This window comes from Petromyzon marinus, chromosome 14, assembly GCF_048934315.1.
Source record: "Petromyzon marinus isolate PM22_M1 ecotype Great Lakes invasive population chromosome 14, UKy_Petmar_22M1.pri1.0, whole genome shotgun sequence".
NCBI lineage: Eukaryota > Metazoa > Chordata > Hyperoartia > Petromyzontiformes > Petromyzontidae > Petromyzon > Petromyzon marinus.
The window spans coordinates 14,670,571-14,691,520 of NC_133680.1; the positions used below are offsets into that span (position 1 = coordinate 14,670,571).

At 47.0% G+C, this 20,950-nt stretch overlaps 1 protein-coding gene across 4 annotated transcripts; it reads right to left on the reverse strand.

Moving 5' to 3' along the window:
- Positions 1–1,750: 1,750 nt before the first annotated feature.
- LOC116942278 (TNF receptor-associated factor 2-like) lies at positions 1,751–19,972 on the reverse strand. Of its 4 annotated transcripts, XM_076067129.1 has the most exons (13): positions 19,782–19,924; positions 18,893–19,026; positions 18,043–18,266; positions 14,075–14,153; positions 13,084–13,182; positions 12,522–12,686; positions 11,830–11,907; positions 9,163–9,240; positions 6,753–7,143; positions 6,034–6,191; positions 3,895–4,078; positions 3,214–3,344; positions 1,751–2,216 (listed from the first exon to the last, which is right to left on the reverse strand). In XM_076067129.1, the coding sequence occupies exons 3-13, from the start codon at positions 18,252–18,254 to the stop codon at positions 1,992–1,994; spliced, it is 1,800 nt and encodes a 599-aa protein (XP_075923244.1). In that variant the 5' UTR covers positions 18,255–18,266; positions 18,893–19,026; positions 19,782–19,924; the 3' UTR covers positions 1,751–1,991. The 4 variants fall into 4 exon arrangements, with proteins under 4 accessions (XP_075923244.1, XP_032809873.1, XP_032809870.1 ...); XM_032953982.2 differs by lacking the exon at positions 18,893–19,026 and having other exon boundaries at positions 19,885–19,972; XM_032953979.2 differs by lacking the exon at positions 18,893–19,026 and having other exon boundaries at positions 19,782–19,923.
- Between the last annotated feature and the right edge of the window lie 978 nt (positions 19,973–20,950).

Below are 20,950 nucleotides of genomic sequence, written 5' to 3' on the forward strand. Positions count from 1 at the left end.
CGCCGGGCCCCCGCCGATTGTGTGATCGCCCCCCCCCCACGCCAGCGCCCTCTCTGAGGGACATCGTCTCTCGGCCGGCTCACCACCGCCCGGGGTTATCTCACGCGCAGCTCAAATTACACCACCACACAAACGAACGCGGGGGCGTGCACGCACGCGCCCCTGCAGGCGCGCGTTTCCCTCACAAAGGCTGGCGCTGAACAAAAGAAACGACGGCGGTATGAATATGCGCGTAGCTGCGCTAAAGAGAAACAGCGGCAGATATTAATATGCACGCATCCCTCCCCCCCCCGGGTGGTTAAGCCTTAATCTGCTGTGCAAACAAAGGCTAATGCTAAAGGAAAATGAAGCAAGTGTTGCATGTGTGCGTGTGCTCAAGGTGGGGGCCGAGAGGGCATCGCGGCGTTTTGCAGAGTTGCTCCGCGGTCGTGGCACCACACAATCATCGCCACTCAGGAGACAAAGGCGGTCTGGCGTGGTGATGGCCACCCCCACCCCCTCGTGTGCCTTGCCGGCCTTCATCGGTGCACCTCGCTAACAGCACTTGCCCCAAAAGTCTGTTGAGGCTATACGGGGGTTTGGGGAGGGGGGGAAATTACAGACGTGGACACTCCAATAACAGCTTCACCACTCATGAGTCAACATGGGTGGGAGGGGGGAATCTATTTTCTCTTGTCTGATTATACCTATCACATCTTAACACAATTTACATTTCTCCAGTCATTTAATACATCTCAATCCACTCTAGTCTAAATTGTTTAACCTCCCAGTGAATACATTTCTTTCTACATATCTTTTATGTATCCCAACCTATCTGAATACATCATTTATCTTATCCAGTCAATATATCGATGCATCTCATCCCGTCTGAAGAATCTGTTCACCATCTCACTATTTTAGATCTCATGTACAAATACTGACACCACGTATCCTGCATATTTAATTGAATTGTATTCTGTATACACGTGTATTACTGTATACAGTCATTGCATGCCACACATCAATTGGCAGCAGAAGACCAATTCACCCATTTCACTTTATATGAAGCTGGCTGCATCGTCATATATGGCCAACAGAAACTGAAGATTTGTGGGTACGGTTTAGGATAACCCAACATGCAATTCGTTTTACGGTATTAAACCAGTAACGAAATCCTTTTTTAGTTACCATTCCAGAGCAAAACTTTTCACATTTCGGTTACTGAAAATAAACTATTAAGCCTGTTTACCAGATCCAGTTTTTGTTTCTGCTGGGACTCCTCTACTTAAAAATGAGTTAGGTTCCAGAGATCTGTTCCTAAGTCCAACTTACTCCTGTCGATTCCAAACATGTTGTACATGTACACTAAACACATGCTTTAAAAGTTGCATAATCTGTTTATGAAGATTCCACTGATTCTTCATGTTTTGCAGATGTAGATGCCACCACCGCTATCTATTGCACGGCGGTTGAACTTACGACTCTCGGTCCGAAGAGGCAACTGGACATACAGCTAGGTTTGTTTGTATCTCTTGAAAGTAATGTACACAAGATGGTGTGCCTGTACTCGGCACACTATTTCTAAACGTGATGGCATGTCTATGGCGTGAAGAGAGATTTAAAATAGCATCGTTAATTCTAAAAATAAAATCCTGCTTACACCTTAACAAGCCCCCGTCTAGGGATGAAAGACTACCCAAAGGGCGAAATACCTAGACATGCCCTAAGTTGACTTGATTTGGGTTCAATAAATAAAACATTAAAAAGGAAATCCTGTTTGTGTCAAACATTTAATATTTGAGCAGCATTTTACGTGGTATCCAGTGACGTCTGTGTGGATCCAGCAATGTCACAGCTGCACACGGTCCCCGTCGGAACAAACAATGACACCGCTCGCCTGAGCAAAACCGACCACGCTCAAAGATGAACCTTTTCACAACTGTAACCTACTTTGCATATTCATCACATGCGGCAATGCCAACTGCACTTTGGCAAGTTGGGGTGCGGGTGTTTTAAGTGTCTTCTACCTCTGCCTTTAAAAACAAACATTCTTCACCATCGCTGGTGACGTAATCCCGCATCCTGGAAAACTGAAGGAACCCGACTTCCCCGAAGGGTGGATTCCACCCCCCTGAGGGGTGCACAAACGACGGATTTGATGGCTGAGTCGATGGATTTATGTTCAACGATACTTTTTTGCTTCTTCTCTGAGCTGGGATTTGTATGGAGATGGTTGTCTGAAACATAAGAGTTAAACAATAGCATTCATCAAATCTTTAGTGTAAAATAATCTTGAGTGTAAAAAAGACAAAACCCCAACAATGTAATTTTGACTAAACATCTCGATGCCATAATGACTAAATTGGGGTCACACAATGCAACGAGCGAATGGCAATTGTTGATGCCGGCTCAACACCTGGCTGTCTTCCTGCTTGTCTGTGGTTCCTCATATATATCATTCTCTTTGCATATTTCAAGTTTACACTATGTGAAACAAACGTGGCAGGACCCTTCTAAAACGAGTCCTGAGAGTGTGAGACTTTCCTGGGAAAACAAGCATAATCATAATAACAAACTGATATCATTAGCTGGCTAACAAACAAATCACGAGTGTTTACATACTGGACTCCCCATGTAATAAAGCCAAAGTGACATGCACAGCTGTCGGAGGATTACTGTGTGACCAATACACGTATTTCCATGATCACCGAAGAGCCGAGGCCTGCGAGCTCCACCCAGACGACGCAGCTCCTTTGGTGAAGTGCTAATTGGGCCACTCTCAGAAACAGGCATCGCATCACGAAGTCCATGTGCGCCATTTACCGAGTCATGGGAAGTCAGTTTCAGGACCTTGTTTTAGTTTCTAATGAAATGGCAATAGAAATACAAATTGGAATCGGTATGACCCATGCTGGAGTCCAAGCTGGGCTGAGCCAAGTCTCCACCAGTGCCATGGCCTTGCCTAGTTTCACTTCCCATGATTCCTGCACACCCAACCCCTACCTCTCCTGCAGCCTTGAGTCCGAGTCTTAATTGGTCTAAAATCTAGGCAAGGATGGAGATAGTGGATGTTTAAATTACTTAGTATGTGCTAGGTTCATTTGGTGGGCCAGCTTTCAAAGGTATCACCTTCACGGTGTATAATAGTTGTATATGTGAAATATTGGGAGCATCTCCACTTGTGTGGGTCCTACACTCATGTAACTCATGCTGGGTTGGGTGTGCCAGGGTTACCTTCAGCTGGTATGGCCAGGCTAATGTTGCATCATAAGGTCCAGGGCCCAGCATGGCATACGCAGACACGTGCTCACCGCTACGACAGAGCCTCAGTCGTAACCTGTAGCCATATCGTGTGGTGAAGAAAGCTACACAGGGGATGGTGGTTGGAGAATGCAAGTTGATTTTCAGAAATTAACAGCAAACCCCCACCAAGTCGAATTTTGCATTTGGCTGCACCAGCTCGGCTAAATAATAAAAAAAATTACATGCAGCCTCCCGTGCTCCTTGTAGTTCCACGTGGCCCAGTCTCTCTACATCTTTGTTGGTTTATTTCACTCAATTTGTGTTTTTTTTAACCCCTCAAGAGAGCACCAATATAGCTAAACTGTGGGTGTCATGCAGCACACGCACCACCATATCAATTATTTTATCAATCCCAGGAGAATGATTTCAAACTGATCCCAAGCGAGATTTGAACGCCCCCGGTGTAAACCGCTATGCCAAAAACTCATCATTGTTATTTGAAAAATGACTCGCAAATTATTCAATGGCATTGCACGCAGCAAACATCGGCCCCCTACTGCGAAAAGTTGGCAGTACTCTCATGAAAGTGTTACACGAGACAAGTGTAATAATGATAAATAATTACATGCTCAGTTATAATTTAAATACTGTAACCTTAACAGTAGCACTAACCCGGAGAGTCTATTTGTGGAGGGCGTTCAGCACCGTTCCCTGCCTCCCTAAGTCTGTTGATCACGTGTTTTATTTTCCACAAAAACATGCCATTGTAGGCAGTGTTCTCCAATTCAGCCAGTCTACGTGTTAATCCCAAGATACTCCGTTCTGTCTCTTGGTCACTGTGCTCTACACGGGCCATCTGAAAGGAAGGGCAGAAAGACACACGGGCAGGGAGAAGAGTGACGAACAAAGTATATACACAACACTTAGGGCTGTGATATGGCCCAGCGGAAGCACGTTTACCGCTTGTATTTGGTCATTACTGCAGGCGTATTAACCATACAGTTTTCGCTGTTTGCTTCACAGCAGATGTTTGACAATCCCTTGATGTCATTTGAGGCAACACAAGCTTCCGTCATCAGGTGGCAACAGTCACAGCAAAATTGCTGTGACTGTTGCCACCTGATGATGGAAGCTTATTTTGCTGTGACTGTGTTGCCTCCGAAACATCGTGATTTGATTAACTTCATTTTTATTTTACCTACGTGACTTTACCGAAAGAACCAAAGAGTATGGGTCATTGCAGTCACGAAAACTTCAAATCTAGAATGAGTCATGAGAAATTTGAAGTCCAATGTGAAGCAGACAGCGCAGATAATTTTATGTTTAACACGCCCGCAGTACTAACTCAGGCCTACTGGATTTAAATTGCGAACCTCTACAATAAGCATCGAATGCAGTATTGCTGGGCGATACATTATGTATGTTGAACTCCTTTCGCACTGTACATAGCCAACCGTGCTAATCGGAGGTGGGGCGCAGTACAACAAACTAAACACAAAAAGCAGTACTAAAGAAATTAGTTTTCAATATAGATTTAAGTGAGCTCCAGTGGCTTCTGAATATCGAAATGGCTTTCCAGACGGCCGCATGTCTTCAATGTGTGTATGGTTAGTTAGTATTGAACTGTGTTTTATACCTTAATATGCAGCTTATTTTATTCACGTCTATCTTAGCACCGCATATAAAACTACTGTGAGCTGAGGCGTAAGCACAGATTTACCTGCACGCATCATCGTAACAATGCGTGCCGTGTCACCAGTGCGCACATGTGCATTGGTAGCCATTTGCGATCTCATCGGCGGATCCTAGTGGGGAGCAATGGGGGCGATGCCACCCACCACCCCTAACCTTCTCGAAACCCTGAAAATTGGTACCTTATTGATGTTTACCAGAGAGGAAACGCTGAATGTTTAACATGTGGGCTTTTGCAACCGATGTTATGTCTCAAAATAGAGTTTTTTTTTTAGGTTAGATCGCATAAGTATATAAATGTGTCATTAAAACCCACCACCTGACACATCCAACTAGTAAGGATTGTCACGTAAACAGAACGTGCCAATCCGTCACTAGTACAGCACACCGGTGTGTTGGAGAATCAAGCCACAACATTTACAATCTGAGTACGAAGTTTCGCCAGTAATTACAACTAGCTTCATCAATTATGGATATTGGTCGCGAAGGCCTACATGTTAAACTGATGTTATGACTCATTGTTTTTTTGGGTCAGATCGCCATGTGAGTAAAATGCCAATGTGTGTTGTACACCCTCTTCCACCCAACACAGGCAAGTAAATGAAGCCGTCACATGAACGTGCACATTTTATTATTTATTCAGCATGCCGGTGTGATGTTAAGCAAGCCGTAAAATTTAAACAAACTTCAAACCAAATTGTGCACTATTGTGGATCGCTCTCCAAAGTTACTGGTGTGCTGAAGAGTGATACAAATTGGCGCGTTTGTTCACGTGACAACTTAAAATTTTCGGCTGTGTCGGGTGGAGGAGGGTTTACAACACACATTTCCATTTTACTCGTGGCAATCCGGCGCAAAATGAATAATTAGTGTTATTTATATATTTATTTAGTAGGGCCCCTATTTATAAATCTTGAAATATGCCACCCCCTCCTTCCTGATGGGAAGTTTCTAAGGCTATCCTTCCGCACCTCCAATTAACACGGTTGGCTACGTATGATGCGAATGATTTTCAACGCACATACGTACATCTGCCGCCGGTGCATCTACACATCACCGTGGGTTTGTTTACAGGTGGCCATGGCAGAGACCGTGTGCAGTGGTTCTTGTGCTCGCCACCTTGTTCTGCAGGCGAGCGGTCTCGTCTCGGTCGATGTTCCCCTGCCGCGTGGAGGCCTCCGACACGCGAACGTCTCTCTCCACACGCTTTGCGACTTCCTCCACTCGCCTGTCCATCGTGGCCAGCTGAGCCTCGGCGGCCACAAGGCGAGCTGAGGCTGACGGGCACCAACACATATCGTTGGGGGTTTCATTATGATGAGATTTTTTATATATAAGCATATATAAAGCCACCCTCTTTTGCGTCAGGGCATCTCGAAGCGCTTTACACGTGATAAGCAACTTGCACCACATCTAATCTCAACACATTTGAAAGGGAACCCCCAGTGGTAGCTGTCTCTGTGGCACAAGGTGCCTGCACATAGCTTGCAAACGGGCATGAGTTGGCCAGGAGGGGTCGATGATTGCCGCTGTCATCCCATTTGATCAATTTGTCGGATTCCTTTTTATAGATTTGGCAAGTTTAGACCATAACACTGGCACACAATGACCTACTCGTTTCGAATATCATGAGATCCTTTACATCCATTGAGAACCAGAGGGTATTATTACATTTATGGTGAATACACCCATCAATCCTTTCTTCAACTCACTCTCTTCAACTGGCTCCCTCCTTCAACTCCCTTCCTGTCAATTCAAACCATGAATCTGTGCAACAAGCGGCAGACACATGACTGTTGGACCGTGTCACCATGCCTGGGTTACACCGTAATGCTTACCTCCTTTCTCAAACCCCTCTCCACCTCTCATGGTGCGCACATTCCGGACAGATAGTAATGATGATGGCGACAAGCATAAGGATGCGTTGGACTCGTTCTTCAACGCTTCTGCTCTTGCTTCTAAACTTTGCAGCTCTTTCAACAATTCGTCTGCTGCCAAACGACCGGTGTGCGAACATGCGAGCGATTCCTGCATTTGCTGTTGCGCGTTATTTCTCGTCTTTGAGAGGCAACATTGCGCTTCGTCGAGAGTCGGTTTATGTGGATGCTTGATATTGTCCGCGTGTCCCTTGATAAGCTGCTCGAATGTTTTTTTGAAGGCGTCGTAGACTATGGCGAGGTGAACTTCCACCGAGTTTTTATCGTGATTGTGCAAACTTTCTCCGTGTCCCTGCAAAACACGAACACAATATTCAAATCTGTGCTCTGATTATGAAAACAGACGCAGAATAACATTCAGCTAATTGCATTGGCCATAGACACTTCAGCTCACACTATTATTTTACGTAAGAAATCCATTGATTCCCCTTTTACAAACTGCATATTCACATGCTGCATAACCGTACACTTGTGCAAATGAACAAATGTAACCTTCCCCAAAATTTTGCTAAAAATTATACATCTCAAAATAAATTCTACATTGCAATTACATAAACTAAAACGCACGTCAAGATGCCATTCCAGCCAACACTCCTCTCCTGCTACCAGCTCCCAATACCTCAGATCAAGTTCAGATCACACTCACCATCTTCAGGACCCTCCACCCACTCTCCCCTGCCTACCTCCCCCCTCTGATTTCACTCGACTCTCCTCCCACTCTCTCCTACCTCTCCCCTCTCATCTCCCTCTATCCTTCACGCACTGTTTCAGTAACCAAGGCTTCCCAACAAAGTGTCTGGTTGACACAGTGGAAGGCTGCTTGAGCTCACCCGCCCCCCACCGCCATCCGTGCTGTTGACCCCCTGTCCCTGTTCAAGTCCAGACACAAGACCTTGCTTTTTTCCTTTACCTATGTCTTCTCTCTCGCTATAAAATTCCCATTGTTCTTTAGGTTGTAGTTATTTGTGGATGCTACATAAATCCAAATTGTGTGTAATAAAGTTCGTAATTGCTGAAAACTGGTCCCCATCACTCATCTGTACTTATTTTGCTCGCCCTGTATTTCCTTCGTATATATAACATTGATGATCTGTAACTTGCTTTTATTATGACCATCACAGCTGACAGACTGAATCAAAACTAGCATCACACCGTCACCTTTGGCCATCGTGACAAATAAAGAATTTGAGACCAGGATCACACCTCTGTGTCCCAAGCCCGTAATAAGAATTATTTATTTTTTGATATAGTGCCCTTCATGTCAGGGCCTCTCAAGAGTGCTTTACATGTGTAGTGACTTTGTATGTCACTGTGTGGTGCCAGGCTTACGAAAGCACGGTGGATAATGTGTTGGCATTATGTGTAGCCCGCTTACTGGGTGTAGTACCAGCCCTAGCGGGGCTTGGGTGAGCGCTGGTTTGCGCAGAGGCACCACGTACAGTGTGCGGTGCGGGCTCCCGGTGAGGGAGCGAGAGGGAGTGTCAGCCAGCCAGGGTTACGTTGGGGCATGATACGCTGGTTGACCTGCTGACACGTGACCGGATGATATTGGAGGGACCACAGGTGGACTGGGGCCGCTGGGCGGTCACTTGGTATAAAAGAGCTCTCGGGAGCCTTCGAGAAAGAGCTCGAGAGATCTAGGTGGGGATGGGGCGAGGGCGGAGCCAGCCCCAGCCCAGGCCGATATAACGGGGGCCCCGTGAGGGGCTCGGGGTTCTTTGTGTTGCTGGTGATGAAGATCCACGTCAGGTAAAATAAGCCTCTAGCCACGCAGTCCGGGACCCAGCTTGTGGTCCGGGCCGGGATAGCGAACTGTGTCTAGTTCTGCCGATGCGTGGCTAGTTTGGCATTCAACACGCAAGTGTAGGTTGTTATGTTATGTTGAAGTTACTGGAATAAAGTGTTGCTCCCAAGACAACGTCTGCGACTCAGTTGGACTCACTACACATGCGATTATCAACTTACATTAATCACACCTCATCTCAAACATTCGAAAGGGCAGCTGTCCCTGTGGACACAAGGTGACTCAGGATCTGGTGTACAATCAGTAAAGGGCGAGGTTAATCTGTAATCCCAGATGAGTAATTTAAGGGTAACTTTTGGAATTTGTATACATTTGGACCAAGATGCCAACACAATTCTCAAATAGAACAGCATCAAGGCAACTTTGCCATTCACTGTGAAGTAGACGGCGTGTATTCTTAGGTTAATAAACCCGCAGTATTAACCAGGGCGGGCTTCGGACTTGAACCACAATGTTATCACGAGCCAGACATCACACAAGTCCAGGGCAACCCACTGCAGCACCGACCCTGTAGAGACAGCCGAGCGGGGAGTACGGGCAGGTGTCGCGATTCTTCATGCACCTCCGCTCCTCGTGGTGCTGCCACTGTCCACACCAAACACAGTCATCAAGAACCTCGACCACCCAACAAATGGTCATCGCGAGGGTAGACCGTACAAGCGTGTGCACAAGCGTTTAAGGTTCAACTTCCTGGACCTTTATCCTGAATAGCTGCATCTTGTCTCGATGCTTGACACAGTCTCAAGTGAATTGTCATACCTAAATGTAAAATTAGGCTGTGAAATTTGCTCTTCGACTCACCGGTGAGCTGAAATAATAATTGGCGCGTCATTAAACTCATATACACGTGACTATTTAATTTGTCCGTGATGGGTTGTGGAGGGTTAATGACACAAATTTGGATACAGGATTACATGGCACAACTAAAAAAGTCAATTATGAATTATATTAGTTGCAAAAACCAAATTTAAATAAGTAGTTTAGAAAGCATATCACTGTCAAGGAGCCACGTCAGTACCAGTAAAACCTTGGATTGTGAGTAGCTCGGTCTGCGAGTGTTTTGCGAGACGAGCAAACATTTTAAATAAATATTAATTTGATAAACGAGTGAGGTCTTGCAATACGAGTTGTACATATACACTTTGTCTGCCGAGCGTCACGTGATCACAACTGATATACGAGTGCTTTGATATACGAGTGCTTTGGATTACAAACACGTTTCCGGAACGAGTGATGCTCGCAATCCAAGGTTTTACTGTATACTGCTTTTTAAATGTTTAGGTTAATGCAAATACATTTCAGGTGTGTATGGTTCAAGCCTAATTGGAAACAATCACGTTGGGTCTGATCAGAGAGAGTTTGACTTGAACTCATTGGGTCAAGCCTTATAAAAAATCCAAATCCTTGAGGACAAGGACCTCAATGGGTCTGGATTTTAACTCATGGACAGTATATTTTAATGCAAATGTGGATTTCTTAAAACACAAATCCCATTGGAAGTCAAGGTTGCGCTGAATAGGTTCGGAGGGGTAGAGGCTGTAGCAGGACAGGTGGCACACTTAGGTATGTCTGATGACATGCGAAGGTCATTTGTTCCATACCTAAATTCTAAAACACACGTGAGTTTTAACATAAACTAAAATTTAAATTGCCACTCCAGCCACATATATAGCCTGTAACCATTCGGACAAAACCTAGTGTTCTACCCCCCTTGGTCAATGGAGAGACGCACAATATGATGGCTTAAATGGATTTGGCCAAAAATCACAAGATAGGATCAACGAGCTAAGCCAATTGTTGGTACCAGATTCTGGTTGCTTTCCCGCTTGTGTGTTTTTTTGCACCTCTGTGCGCATTACATGTTCTGCAGCATTTTTGAGATTCAATTTGCATGAATGAAGCAATATATTATAATTATATCTATGGGACCTTGTTGCCAGTATCCAAAATTGTATTGAAACTGTAAATGTTGTGGATTCACTCAACACACCGGTGGGCTAAAGTAGTGAAATAATTGTCTTTTGTCAACGTGACACTTTTTTTGCTGATTGGCCGTGTCGAGTGGTGGAAGGTTACGACACATTTATAAATAACGCGATCTAACCCAAAAACCTTTATTATGAATAATGCATTTCTTATCAGAGCATGTTTGTTTGCATGTTTTGCCAAATGTGTGATTAATGCGACTTGATGCCTTGCAAAAGGTATCTATTTGGTGTTTGAACATCTTAAAACATGTTTTATTGCCAGAACGTGTAAAATCTATTTTTATTTTCTTCATCATTTATTATAATTATCTTGATTCTTTCGGTAAAGTCATGTAGAATGGAAATAAAATAATAAAAATAATAGCTGTCTTCCAGCGCTGTCTTCCGGACAGTCCTGTTTCTTCACCTCAGGAAGGCTGCTTGTGTTGTGGCCGAAAGGTCGCGATAATTTTATTCTGTTAAGATTATTTTTATTATTTTATTTCCATTCTACGTGACTTTACCGAAAGAACCAAGAAGATGAATCCCTGCAGTCACGAAAGCTTTAAATCGATATTATAATTATGTTTGGGTACTACAGATTTCTAACAGTGAAATATGTATTAAAAACATACCATGACTGTTATGTAATGATGCTTGCCATGATTGTTAAATTCAAACATACACCAGACAGGGCCAACCCTGGATTACAGCACTGTGAGATCCTTGACAGGGATTACGGAATGATGTAGGCAATCGGAGGGCTACTTCTCAAAGCATTCTCTTATCTGCAACTCCTCGATATCACCACATAGACATGTGTGTATTAATGTGTATGCATGTGTGTGGTGGTACGAGAAGTGAACAAGCAGTGATTAGCACGCTGTGCTATATACCCGGCGACCCGAGTTCGATTTCAGCTCATGGCCAACATCACCTACAAATATAAATGAGTACCAGGTGCAAGGGATAAACATCAGCTTGATGCTAGCCAAACCACCCCCTTGTGCCATGTTGGCCTTTATTCGCTCGCCAACAGCACTTACCCCGACAGCCTGCGAAGACATTAGAGGGATCTTTGTATGTGTGGCACCTAGCTTAGCACATCCGCTATGGTGATGCCGCTTTGTGGCAAATTGCGGCCGTTTTATGTGCATTATATGATCGTCATTCAGCGCAGTCTGCGTTTTAATTTCATTTCACAAACCTTGTCTTCTGGTATTGATTTCTGGCCACACAATTTGCATTCACGAGTCCTTCTGGAACGGCAGTGCAGTTGATGTTTCTGAAAAAACACAAATCATTTAATACAAGGTCACCTTTACTCCGTCCATTACGCTTGTTTATACAGTAGAGGGCAATGTTGATATGTGTAATCCCAATTGAGTAATTTTTAATTGAATAACTTTCATCATTGGGATATTTTGCTAATACCAGGCAAATTGTGTTTGCTTACTTTAATTGTGGAAGGAAAAAGGAGAACCCAGAGCAAACCCATGCAGAACATAGAAAAAACATACAAACTCTATGGAGAAAGGCACCCCAGTCAGGAATCAAACCCAGGCCCATCTTGCTGTGAGGCACGGGTGTTACCACGGTGCCTCCCTGCTGCCCCATAGGCACATTTCCAGTACACACAGAACACCTCCACCCCCAGTTCGTAGTCATCTGTTTGGAGTCTGCATGTCTCTCCCCGTGGTCGCGTGTATTTTTCTGAGTTTTTGGACACATGCGTTTTAGAGTATTTGGTTGCTATACATTTCTACACGATAAGTCACCTCGTTGACCTATCATTTGTGGCCAGGTCACTTCTAAAAAAGAGCTATATAGCTCCGTGGGCCTTATCTGGTAAAATAAAAATTAGTTCAATTGATAGTTTAGAATCTGCACAGTGAGCACCTGCAGCTGTCGGTAAGGCAGGAGCTGCGCACACGCGGCGCACGGTACAGGCCGCACAGAACACTCCTGGGCGACGTGACGGTGCAGTTCCGCGCGGGGCAGCAGCAAGGCACAGCCCGCAAGCAGGCACGGCACCAGCACCCAGTCACAGCGCTCCACGTGGGCCTGCGGGAAAAACGCACGACGTCACTCGCACAGGGGTGCAGCGGTGTGGGTGCGCTGGGCTGTGTGTGTACTGGCCTGTACGTGCATGTGCACTGGCCTGTGCGTGTGTACTATTCTGTGTGTATTGGCTTGTGCGCGTGTATTTGTACTGGCCCTGTGTGTGTGTGTGTGCATCGACTCAGCCTGAATTTAGTACCTAGTGTGATGTGTAAAAACATTGCCACGAGGGAGAACAAGGCGGCCGGGCGTGGTGCTGGCTTGCCACCCCCTTATGTGCCGTTCTGGCCTTCATAGGTGCTCGCTAACAGCACTTTCCTGAACAGTCTGTTAAGGCCATACCCGAGGATCTGTCTTTGTTTGTGTAAAGTTGCGTGTATAATGTGTGCATGTTCCTTACATCATATTCCAGGAGCCGGCCTCTCCATTCACAGCCCTCACTTACACATCTGACCGGCAATACGCCCATCTCTCTACGCAGAGCCGCATCTGGAAAAAACTGAGTGGGGGAGTAAACCAAAAAATTTGAATTCATTAACGTGTCATTGCAAGACTAAATTATTAGCTTAAAATATCAAGTGAGCTGGGTGTGGTGGGTGCACACTTGTAATCTGCTTAGGCAGCGCTACTAGACAAACAACAGCATTCGCACTCTATGAAGCAGCGTGCCCCTTACTGTCACAACAGTTTACTTTTTTTAACTTCCAACAAAGGTCATACATAGGTCATATTGGGTGGGCAGGGTGGCGCATTGGTAACACTTGTGCCTCAATTCAAGGGTCTGGGTTTAGAATTCTAACTGGGTTGCATTTCTGTATTGAGTTTGTATGTTCTCCCCCTGTTCTGTATGGGTTCTCCGGTATCCTCTCATGGCTAGAATAAACCCTACAATGTAAGTGGTATTGGCCAAACATCCCAATGCTTAAAATGTATCTACAATTTACTCAATTGGGACTACACATAACATAATCCCCTACTATAAACATTTGGCAGGACCCTTCTGAACAAGAGTCCTGACACTCATTGAGTCCATCTGGTAATCTAAAGTGCTCGCTAAGAGACATCACCTTCCTGTTTCTTTTTACCAGATTCACTACTCCTTAATTTTCTACACTGGTCAGTGTGTGTTGGTGAAGGTAGGAAGAGCGCAGAACCATGCATTTTTCTGCACTGCCCTGTACTGCTCACACCTATTACGCCTGTTCTTTGTGCGTGGCGGTCACTCATCCAAACATTACCCAGACTCTAACCATGCTTAGTTTCCTAGATCTGATAAGACTTGGTGCATGCAGAGTTATCTGATCGTCGGGAAATGACGACAATGAGGGGTTTAGTTGCATGAGCGTGATGGGCGTGAGGCACACTTGTCAAAGACACATATAGTCACCCACGCTATTTAGTAACAGAACACTCTCCGTGGTCACTGCGTTCTCATCTTGGCAAAGTGGGCACAGCGGGTTTACGTTTTGCCTGTAGAGAGATGCACACAAAACACAAACAAACGGGTACATGTGTACTAGTACACTTTAGAACGATACTGTCTTTTTAACATGTAGGCTTTCGCAACCAATATTATCCAGAAAGAGGTGTTTTTTGGGTTAGATCGTGTAAAAAAATAGATATCCATTGTAATTTATGTGAATACATTAACCCCCCTTCTGGTCTTTGCACTTGATTGGGTCACAAGTGACGCCATCACATGTATCTCTCTATTTTAGACTGAAACAAAAGGATTTCTCCACAACTCTGGCTGTTGCCTGATGAGGGTGGTTATGACCGGCGAAACACTGTACTTGAATTGTAAATGTTGTAGGTTTATTCTCCAACACACCGGTGTGCTGAACTAATAACGAACTGCCATGTTTTGTTTACGTGACAAATCTTACTAATTGGCTGTGCCGAGTGGTGGCGGGTTTAACGACAGATTTATATTTACACGAACTAACCCAAAAAACCCTCTATTTTTAATACTGTCTTTCAAATGAAATAATTTGCACATTTCGCATTTGTGCCATTCTTATAGCGCTTCACAAACAGTCTGCAAACAGTCTGCAGTAGTTTCAGAGCGGGAGGCAGTGTTGCTCTGTGTAATCCCACTTGAGTGATTTTCCAGGTAAATTTTAAAATTCATGAACTTTGGATCGTGACTGACACACAATGGCCTACTTGTTTCAAATTACGTCACAAGATCTTTAACATCCATTGTGCAGCAGAGTGCACAAATATTATGGCGAGTACACCCCCAGTAATAACTAAGACAGCCTGCCACATTAGAATGGCGAGCCTCTGCAACAAGTGGCAAACGCGCTACGCTGGGCCATGTCGCTGCCCTACCCTGTCAAATAGGTTTTATAAGTCAAGGTAAGCAACATGATTACTAATGGATAGGAACAAAATGCGACTTATTTATAAATGTGTTTACAGTCCCCAAGACAGGTATACGCATACATAGAATCCACTGACTCAAAACAATCCACACTAAATCTCATGCAGGTCTTTTGTTTGAGTCCTTTCTCAATCGACCGCTGGATGATGGCCACCCCAAGTTGTGTTGGTTGTGGGATTGTTTTACGATACCTCCCCAGTCTGATAGTGCAGTTGTTGAAGGGGTAGGTGCCCAGGGCTAGTTACAGTGAGGGAAAAAAGTATTTGATTCCCTGCTGATTTTGTATGTTTGCCCACTGACAAAGAAATGATCAGTCTATAATTTTAATGGTAGGTTTATTTGAACAGTGAGAGAGAGAATAACAACAAAAAATCCAGAAAAACGTATGTCAAAAATGTTATAAATTGATTTGCATTTTAATGAGGGAAATAAGTATTTGACCACTGTGCAACACATGACTTAGTACTTGGTGGCAAAACCCTTGTTGGCAATCACAGAGGTCAGACGTTTCTTGTAGTTGGCCACAAGATTTGCACACATTTCAGGAGGGATTTTGTCCCACTCCTCTTTGCAGATCTTCTCCAAGTCATTAAGGTTTCGAGGCTGACGTTCGGCAACTCGAACCTTTAGCTCCCTCCACAGATTTTCTATGGGATTAAGGTCTGGAGACTGGCTAGGCCACTCCAGGGCCTTAATGTGCTTCTTCTTGAGCCACTCCTTTGTTGCCTTGGCCGTGTGTTTTGGGTCACTGTCATGCTGGAATATCCATCCACGACCCATTTTCAATGCCCTGGCTGAGGGAAGGAGGTTCTCACCGAAGATTTGACGGTACATGGCCCTGTCCATCGTCCCTTTGATGCGGTGAAGTTGTCGTGTCCCCTTAGCAGAAAAATACCCCCAAATCATGTTTCCACCTCCATGTTTGACGATGGGGATGGTGTTCTTGGGGTCATAAGCAGCATTCCTCCTCCTCCAAACACGGCGAGTTGAGTTGATGACAAAGAGCTCCATTTTGGTCTCATCTGACCACAACACTTTCATCCAGTTGTCCTCTGAATCATTCAGATGTTCATTGGCAAACTTCAGACGGGCATGTACATGTGCTTTCTTGAGCAGGGGGACCTTGCGGGCCCTGCAGGATTTTAGTCCTTCACGGCATAGTGTGTTACCAATAGTCACTTTAAGATATTTTTCTTGTTCGTGTTTTTGTTTGTTGTGTTTGCACCCGATTCAAGAGCCGAATGGCTCACAGGGCTATACCAAAATAAAAAAAAACTGAAAAACTGAAAAAAACTTCTTGGTGACTATGGTCCCAGCTGCCTTGAGATCATTGACAAGATCCTCCCGTGTAGTTCTGGGCTGATTCCTCACCATTCTCATGATCATTGCAACTCCACGAGGTGAGATCTTGCATGGAGCCCCAGGCCGAGGGAGATTGACAGTTTTTTTTGTGTTTCTTCCATTTGCGAATAATCGCACCAACTGTTGTCACCTTCTCACCAAGCTGCTTGGCAATGGTCTTGTAGCCCATTCTAGCCTTGTATAGGTCTACAATCCTGTCCCTGACATCCTTGGAGAGCTCTTTGGTCTTGGCCATGGTGGAGAGTTTGAAATCTGATTGATTGCTTCTGTGGACAGGTGTCTTTTATACAGGTAACATGCTGAGATTAGGAGCACTCCCTTTAAGAGTGTGCTCCTAATCTCAGCTCGTTACCTGTATAAAAGACACCTGGGAGCCAGAAATCTTTCTGATTGAGAAGGGGACAAATACTTATTTCCCTCATTAAAATGGAAATCAATTTATAACATTTTTGACATGCATTTTTCTGGATTTTGTTGTTGTTATTCTATCTCCCACTGTTCAAATAAACCTGCCACTAAAATTATAGACTGATCATTTCTTTGTCAGCGGGCAAACGTACAAAATCAGCAGGGGATCAAATACTTTTTTCCCTCACTGTATCACTTGCTACGCATGTTGACTGTGGACAGGAATCGAATCTAAGACTAAAATAGTGCAATTATTCCATATTGGTTTAAAGGATAATTTAAGTGAATCTGAGGGGGCACTGCTGTGGCGAGATGTTAAATACCTCACCCGGTATACACGGGAGGTCGTGGGTTCGATCCAAACCCTGACACCTACTGTATATTGGGAGTTTGCATGTTCTCCCCATGGTCGTGTGGATTTTTCACCGGGTCCTCCGGTTTTTCGCTCCACATTGAGAAACATACGCGTAGAGTATTTGGCTGCTATACATTTGCAAATGATAAGCTACTTAGCTATCATTCGTGACAGCCAGGTCGTTTCTGAAAAAGAGCTACTGTATATAGATAGCTCTGTGGGCCTTCTCTGGTAATATAAAAAGTAGTTCAGTGTGCCTGCGACCAAAATTCAGCGTGCTAACCCACCTGTTTGTACCACATTTTACATTTCACCGAGTTGCCAAGTTTGTGGATAAGGAAAATACCTCCCCGTATATCCTTAACAGACTGCTGGGGCAAGTGCTGTTAGCGAGCACCTATGAAGGCTGGAATGGCACATGACGGGGTGGGTGGCCAGCACCACGCCCGACTGCCTTTGTCTCCCTAGTGGCGATGTTTACACAATGCACCAGGTACTCATTTAAGGCCGAGTCGACCTAGGTGGAGGCCCTGGACCGGTTCCAAAAGTCGCCACTGGTGTTGGCCGTGAGCAGAAATCCAACTCGAGTCGCCGCTACACTACTGCTCTTCACAGTAAAATACAGACGCACACCAGTATCGATATACCCTTAGTGCCTATCTTATTACAGACCAATTCAGACCCTTTTGGTCACAACATGTCTCAACTTTCATCATACAAAGTCCCATCACAAATAGACAACATTTTTTTTCTGTATTGAAACAGATGCACGCCGTATGGACCTGAAAACTCTATTTCCCTGTACAAGAATACGGGGTAAACCGTATGGATGGAGACGATGTACTGACGTGATCAAGCGAGCTATGCAGGGCTTGCAGAAGCGGTGTCCGCAGTGGGTCTGCACGGCGTCACGGAGGAGGCCCTGACAGGAGCCGCACGCGAACCGCGCGGCCACTCCAGGCGCCCCCCCGCCGCCGCCGCCGGGCGAGTCGGGGCGAGCGAGCAGGGCGCGAGGGTAGCCGCACATCGCTCGCTCGCCTGGGCTCCTGCCCTCGGCCATGCCGTGCACATCCTAGAATGGGGAGGGAAGAAAACACATGAAAGGGTGAAACGTCGTTCACTCTTTAGTCGCACCCACGTCGTCGTCGTTGACGTCCTTCTACACCGGTGGTTTTTAACCAGAGGTGCGCGTCGCCCTGAGAAGTGATTCTTGCAAACTGTTACAGATAATAGGATTGCTTTTTTTACTTCACAAAACACCACGTGTGTGGTGTTTAATGTACATTGAAAAAACAAACTATTTAGACCGCATTCGTGCCTCTCACCAACAGAGCTGGCTTACTGAATCAGCAGATTTCTGGCACGGGTTTACTGATGCTGGAAAGTCCCCAACCATGTTGGGGGATCCAACCTTCTACATCGCAACATTCGCCACAGTTCAAGGTAAAAGTGCACCAATCCGCATGACATCAAATATTGACACCTCTGATGAGCACGGCTGGCTACATATGGTGCGAAAGAAGTTGAACAGAAAGAAAAAGATCCCTCGTATAGCCTGTAACAGGCTGTAACAGGCTGTTGGGGCGAGTGCTGTTAGCGAGCAGCACCTATGAAGGCCGGCACTGTGGCACACGAGGGAGTGGGTGGCCGGCACCACGCCGGGCCGCATGTCTCCCCAGTGGCGATGTTTTTACACACCGTATCAGGTACTCATTTGAGGCTGAGTAGACCTAGGGGAGAGGCCCACGACCGGTTCAGATAATCGTCACCGATGTTGGCCGTGAGCGGGAATCGAACTCGGGTCGTCGGGTTCGTAGCGCAACGCGCTGCTGCTACACCACCGCTCCCCGTTCGACAAAGACACCAGAGACACACACATACACACAGACGATCAATACGTTAGAGCGAATTTTGGACAGCAGTGGCCCTCCACGGCCGCGCACGGGACTCGCAATTCCAGACGACGTCGCCGGCTCCATCTCACGGCGCGGCAGCTGAGACGATGGCGCGAGTTTCTTACCCCCCCCCACACCACCACCCCCACCACCACCCCCACACCACCCCCCCGACCACGACCACCACCCCCACCACCCCCCCCAAGACCCACCCCCCCCAAGACCCACCCCCACCACCACGACCACCCCCCCCACCACCACCACCCCCACCCACCCCCACCACCCCCCACCACCACCCCCCCACCGCCACCACCCCCCCCCACCGCCACCACTCCCCCCCACCGCCACCACCCCCCCCCCACCGCCACCACTCCCCCCCACCGCCACCACCCCCCCCCCACCGCCACCACCCCCCCCCCACCGCCACCACCCCCCCCCACCGCCCCCCCCCCCCGCCACCACCCCCCCCCACCGCCACCACCCCCCCCCACCGCCACCACCCCCCCCCCCACCGCCACCACCCCCCCCCCCACCGCCACCACCCCCCCCCACCGCCACCACCGCCCCCACCGTCACCACCCCCCCCCACCACCCCCCCCACCACCACCCCCCCCACCGCCATCACCCCCACCACCACCACGACGCGTGCGGTCTGCCACCGATACGCGCGTGTCCATCGGCGTATTCGTTACCGAGTATCCACTGGGGAACCGTCCCAGATTCCCTCAACCCCGCGCCCCTGTCGGAGCCTGTAACAGGTTCTCTAAACGGTTACCGGTTCTTCCAAACAGTTACCGGTTTTCGCGGCAGGTTTTTTTTTATTTATCTCGGACCCCCGACGGTCGCGCTCGGCCGCGAACCCCGGAAGCGGAAGCCGCGAGGCGACCACGTGGCCCTGCAGGAGTGGCAGCAGCGGAGGCGGTGGGTAGTGGTCTCTCCACTGCTGGATGGAGTTCTCCTCCCACACGTCGCAGCTGCGTCCATCGGTGAGCTTCACCTCCGCGGTGGACGCACTCCTCCAGGGTCCGTCTCCGAACCTTTGGCTGCCGCTTCGTCGCTGCGTCTCGGCCACCGTCCGAGGCGTGAGGCGACCTCTGCGCTCCGACTCGAATCCACGACTCCCTCGTTCGCTTTGCCTGCCTCGGCACGACTCCAGGCGTCCATCTCTCTCTCTCTCCAGCAGTGTTCTTCGTTGCAAGGCCCGCGGGCCACTGGCGGCCCCTGGTGGCCTTTAGTGGGGCCCCCGACAATATTCAACACGTGAAAAGCACCACCCCATCATCATCCTGCTGCTGCTGTCAAACCCCAACAATGGTTTCAAATGTGTAGTGGCCCTCACACTGATGTCTTATCGGCGAAAGTGGCCCCCCTCAGAACATGAGTGAAGAACACCGCTCTAGACTGCGCATTTCTCAGCAGCGCTGGGACCACTGGCCGATTCTTCGACTACAGATTGCAATCAACGTTTTTATTTTTTTGCGGTCGATTGCTCGGGGCCCCTCGAAGATGAATAATGTTCGTCACAATTCAAGTATTTTCTTAGGCCCAGCGTCACGCGGTTGGCGACGTCACCAGTTCCCGCTCAGCACCTCCCGTCCAGCGGCACGCGGGAACAATGTGAATGTGCGCAGGGCCTAAGTGCATTCGCATCCCGGAATGATTTACAAAACGGGACAAAAGCGAGGGTCGAGGGGACCCGGGGCAGCAACCTTTACTAGTTGGCCGTGGCGGGTGGTGGCGGGTTTAACGACACATCTACGTGATCTAAAAACAAACCTGTATTATAACATGGTGTAACAGAAAAGTTATCGTTTTATGGGATTTTCTTAAAGTTACCATTGTATTGAGTCAAAAGCAGTTC